The 5,792-nt window shown below is 46.7% G+C and overlaps 1 protein-coding gene across 1 annotated transcript; it reads right to left on the minus strand.

Annotated features, from left to right (window-relative positions):
• Positions 1-4,279: 4,279 nt before the first annotated feature.
• Positions 4,280-5,437, minus strand: LOC123774482 (uncharacterized). The gene has a single exon (XM_045768816.2). It carries the CDS (start codon positions 5,435-5,437, stop codon positions 4,280-4,282), a length of 1,158 nt encoding a protein of 385 aa, XP_045624772.2.
• Between the last annotated feature and the right edge of the window lie 355 nt (positions 5,438-5,792).

Here is a 5,792-nt window from a genome sequence, read left to right on the forward strand (position 1 = left end):
TCTCTCTCTCTCTCTCTCTCTCTCTCTCTCTCTCTCTCTCTCTCTCTCTCTCTCTCTCTCTCTCTCTCTCTCTCTCTCTCTCTCTAACTCTCTCTCTCTCTCTCTCTCTCTCTCTCTCTCTCTCTCTCTCTCTCTCTCTCTCTCTCTCTCTCTCTCTCTCTCTCTCTCTCTCTCTCTCTCTGATCACATTACAACATGCCCCAGATCAGTAGAAGTGCAGTGGTTGAGTGCGTGTGACTATACAGTTAAGATAACCTATGCGTGGTTTACGTGTGGGAGCTCCAGCTGTTGGTCTCCCATCTTCCTTCACTCACTAATTGTATTATTACAGGAGCTGGCTAGGCATTTTATTTGCACATGTGAGTGTGTGTGTGTGTGTGTGTGTGTGTGTGTGTGTGTGTGTGTGTGTGTGTGTGTGTGTGTGTGTGTGTGTGTGTGTATGTGTGTGTGTATGCGTATGCTCAAGTGAATATGAGTGCGTGCATTTACTTGTGATGGATTGCGTGTGAAATTTTCTCGTTCTTGTTTGCGTGAAAGAGAGAGAGACAGAGATGTAGCGTGAAAGAGGGACCTTGTGTGTGTGTGTGTGTGTGTGTGTGTGTGTGTGTGTGTGTGTGTGTGTGTGTGTGTGTGTGTGTGTGTGAGAGAAAGAGAGGGAAGGGGGGTGTGCGTGTGGCTATGTGAGTTTGCGTGTGTCGTTGTGTGTGTGTGTGAGGTTGAATCCGTAGGTGTGAGTGGAATGTATTTACTCTTTGCATCTGTAAAATCGTGCTATTAACTCTTGTACCTATTTTCTGCTAAGTGAACGGGTGCATCAGTTGAAAGAAACTCTTACCATTTGTTTCCGCCTCGGGAAAGACATTAACCCTCTAAAAAAAATGAAAGTTAGAAACAAAAACGAAGAGAAGCGACAAGATAATCTTTAACTCGGGTATAGATGACTCTGAGTGTCAAACCAATTTGGCTTCTCTGGCAGGAGTTGCTAAGTACGGGTGTCGTCTGGCATCGTTAACATTAAGAATTCAGTGGGTCTTATTTTCAGGTCCTGAACGACAACAAACATCGTCTTCCATTATATTAGAAAGTAATTATTTGGGTGGTTATATCTTAAGTATATTATCAATATTATTGCAAGATCGATATCCAGGCGATGAGTCACGATAACATGGCAGAAGATGTCGACTTGAGAATGGTCCAGGACGGACCGAAACGTCGTCGTTCTAGTGTGTGGTCTGGTCAACATCGTAAGACTGGTCAACATCTGGTCTTACGATGTTGACCAGACCACACACTAGAACGACGACGTTTCGGTCCGTCCTGGACCATTCTCAAGTCGATATCTTCTGCCATGTTATCGTGACTCATCGCCTGGATATCGATCTTGCAATAATATTGATAATAGCACTAATAATAATAATAACAAAATAAAGAGGAGAAGCATTGCATGGTGAGCAAGACTGCAACCAAACAAGCACACCAACACACCAGGAACATCAATGTATCATTGTTTGGTGTAAACTTTACGGTTGATGTCAATAGTTCCAAGCTTCAGAGCTGAAATATTTCCAAGCGTCACGAAATATTCAACTTTTTAACAACTTTCATTAAAAACAGAAAATAACAATACGGTATATGAACAAAATATTAAATTTTGGGGAATCGTCAGAAGCATTGTTTGTTCCCCTTTAAGGTGACTTGTTCTTCCTGCATAAACTCTATAGAAAATTATTGACAAAAAACTTAACTAACGATAGTAGACCAAAATTTGCACTATATGGGTCTAGTCGAACCTGATCTCGTCCCAAATAAAGTACTTATATGTAGTTCATTTGGCTTAAATTCTCATTATCAAGGACGCCGTTGGCTGCCCTATGGCACCCGTTGTGCCCAAGGTGGCACCCGTTGTGCCCAAGGTGGCACCCGTTGTCCCCAAGGAGGCACCCGTTGTGCCCAAGGTGGCACCCATCGTGCCCAAGGTGGCACCCATCGTGCCCAAGGTGGCACCTATTGTTGCCAAGTTGGCAAGCGGCCAGCAGTGCCTGCCCTTGGTTCCTTAAACCCAATCCAAAACAAATGCATAATTATAACATTATATTGCTGTTTGTTTTGATATTTCAAACATTATTGCTGAAGGTGGACAGCCGCTCCTTGATGCAGAGTAGATATTATCGTGGCCACAATGTTTTCTTTTCCGCGTCGATGGTTTCCCAGCAGAATTAGGACTATGGCGTCGGGATTGATAAGTGAGAGAAACAGGAAAAAGTTCAACAACAATACCTTTTTTAAAGACTCATAAAAAAAATTGAGATTTTTGTGAGCTTCAGGGAGGCCTGACAGCAGAGTGAACAGCGCTCAGGATTCGTTGTCCTGAGGTTCCGGGTTCGATCCCCGGTGAAGGCGGAAGCAAATGGGAAGAGTTTCTTTCACCCTGATCCTCTTGTTCAACTAGCAGTAAATAGATACCTGGGAGTTAGACAGCTGCTACGGGCTGCTTCCTGGGGGGTTTGTGCAACAAAAAAGGAGGCCTAGTCGAGGACCGGGCCGCTGGGACGCTAAGCACCCGAAATCATCTTAAGACAACCCTCAAGTTAGGAGAGTGCAGCCGGCACCACGTCAACAACAGCCCCAATTTACGCCGCCACACGTCCCCATTTTTCCAGCCTGGCGCTCGTCAGATTCTAGGAATGTGTCCGTGATCAATAGCGAAGTGTTTACTGCCAGCGAACGCGATCAACGCGATGTGCCAGGCAGCTAACAACCATGAGTGTAGTGGCAGTGTTGGCATAACTAGCTGGCTTATACCAGAGACAAGGTCAGCTAATCAGTGTATGTGATAATGTGATTACAATATGAATTATTGAGGTGGTTGTAGGCGAGAGTCATCCTTACAGCACAGATGTTCCAAAGGTTTCACACTTCCCAGAAAGTGTGCCTTAGCTTGAACTTGAGTTCGTGAAGAAAGATCGTAAGTCCAGTCGAGCCCTCAAGTGAATTCTTAAGTTAGAACAAGAAACTAAATTTGCAACTAAAGATTAAGGCCTTAAACAAACTCTTAAACAACTTAAACAAGTAGGAGTTAGAAGCTAGAACCATCTGCTCAAAGCCATAAGTGTTTGAGGAGGTAGTTCTAAGACAGATACTCCTTTCCTGGAGACGGAAAGGCCGTATTTCCTGAGGCCCCTAATGAGGAAATTCCTCATTTACCGAAGTGAGGAGCAACATCATTCATCACGAGACTTACAGGCTTCCCTGTAAGTCACACAAATCGTCTTGAAACGTCCCTAAGTAGGTTCGGGGAATATGTCCATTTGATTTTCCACCGTATAATCCGCTATCACAACTTGGGGAACTGAACTCGTCTCTACCAGTGCCTCGGTGAGAATCGCGAAGAGAAGCTCATTGATCCTACTCGACCGGCTGTCACCTCAGTAGATACTATGCATATCAGTGTGGCGTCTCACCCACGTTGGCTGCCCCATCACCCACGCTGGCTACACCATCACCCACACTGGCTGCACCATCACCCACGTTGGCTACACCATCACCCACGCTGGCTACACCATCACCCACACTGGCTGTCCCATCACCCACGCTGGCTACACCATCACCCACACTGGCTGCACCATCACCCACGCTGGCTACACCATCACCCACACTGGCTGTCCCATCACCCACACTGGCTACACCATCACCCACGCTGGCTACACCATCACCCACACTGGCTACACCATCACCCACGCTGGCTACCCCATCACCCACACTGGCTGTCCCATCACCCACGCTGGCTACCCCATCACCCACGGTGGCTGCCCCATCACCCACGGTGGCTGTCCCATCACCCAGCCAACCAACATGTCCTGCGGGTCACGCTTCAACTCCTCCCTGATGTTCCACATAACTTTCATAGACTTGGAATTCAGTCATATAATTTGCATGCATTGAATAAACGCCGCTTCCCAAATGTTGGTTGATTATTGGGACGTATGTTGAGTTACTCACTCCCATAATAATTGCAATAGTGAACGGCGCTCGGTGTATCTAATTCAATCTGTAAAGCTGAATAAGCAATCGCCTGCCAATATATATATATATAATATAAGCAATTATTATGGTAAACGCTATTTAAAACGCATCCAGTCCGTTCAGTAATGCGTTAACACTCTAGCTAATTGGTTAGTTATGCGGTTCGAGCTTTATTTAATTTCTCAGATATGTGGCAGGGAGAATAAATTAGTTACTCAGGTATTTACTAATGAAAACAATTATATCTTTCCGATGCTTAATCTTCGTAATCACTCAAGTGGAGGTTAAAGTTACTTAGAACAACTTTGGGTTCCAGCCCAACTCTAGTGGGGTGGGGGGTGGGGGTGGGGGGGGTAGGGAAGGTGAGGTCTAAAGTTTGTAAAAAATACAAGATATTTGAGATATAAAGTTTTAAGCTGAAGCAAACTTTAGGCGAGACTCTGGAGTTAACGACATGACGTGATGAATTAAAGAAGTTGTCCCTTATGGAAAGACGTGTCGGGTTAGTTGACAACTTGTGTGGAAGGTCCCCAAGTGACGTGTACTGGAGTGTGTCAAGTGGAGGGTCCCCAGGTGACGTGTACTGGAGTGTGTCATGTGGAAGGTCCCCAGGTGACGTGTACTGGAGTGTGTCAAGTGGAAGGTCCTCAGGTGACGTGTACTGGAGTGTGTCATGTGGAGGATCCCCAGGTGACGTGTACTGGAGTGTGTCAAGTGGAGGGTCTTCAGGTGACGTGCACTGGAGTGTGTCATGTGGAGGGTCCTCAAGTGACGTGTACTGGAGTGTGTCAAGTGGAGGGTCCCCAAGTGACGTGTACTGGAGTGTGTCAAGTGGAGGGTCCCCAAGTGACGTGTACTGGAGTGTGTCATGTGGAAGGTCCCCAGGTGACGTGTACTGGAGTGTGTCAAGTGGAGGGTCCCCAAGTGACGTGTACTGGAGTGTGTCAAGTGGAGGGTCCCAAGGTGACGTGAACTGGAGTGTGTCAAGTGGAAGGTCCTCAGGTGACGTGTACTGGAGTGTGTCAAGTGGAATGTCCCCAAGTGACGTGTACTGGAGTGTGTCAAGTGGAAGGTCCTCAGGTGACGTATACTGGAGTGTGTCAAGTGGAAGGTCCTCAGGTGACGTGTACTGGAGTGTGTCATGTGGAGGGTCCTCAAGTGACGTGTACTGGAGTGTGTCAAGTGGAGGGTCCTCAGGTGACGTGTACTGGAGTGTGTCAAGTGGAAGGTCCTCAGGTGACGTGTACTGGAGTGTGTCATGTGGAAGGTCCCCAAGTGACGTGTACTGGAGTGTGTCAAGTGGAAGGTCCTCAGGTGACGTGTACTGGAGTGTGTCATGTGGAGGGTCCCCAAGTGACGTGTACTGGAGTGTTGTCACCAGCAAGCAAGGACAACAAACAACACACTGAGCCATCAACACCCACAGTAAACCCACAACCCCAGACAAATAATCTCATCCCACTCTAAGAATTAGCAACGATCAAAATCTAATTCTGTCGACCGGTGTGTCTCCCAGGTCTCTCTCCAGCCCGTCCACTCGACCAGCTCGTCCACTCGACCAGCCCGTCCAATCGACCAGCCCGTCCAATCGACCAGCCACTCTGTAACAAATGTAACTATTTTACCTAACCAGTTACATGCGGTCCCACGTTACTATTGAGGCCAATGGAAAACGTTTCTATTACGTGGCTCTAATGTTTAACAATACAATTGATATGTTAAATGGATTGGTCGATTCCGTTCAAAATATGACGTATTAGACTGGAGGT

The sequence above is a fragment of the Procambarus clarkii genome, chromosome 51, assembly GCF_040958095.1.
Source record: "Procambarus clarkii isolate CNS0578487 chromosome 51, FALCON_Pclarkii_2.0, whole genome shotgun sequence".
Taxonomy (NCBI): Eukaryota; Metazoa; Arthropoda; class Malacostraca; order Decapoda; family Cambaridae; genus Procambarus; species Procambarus clarkii.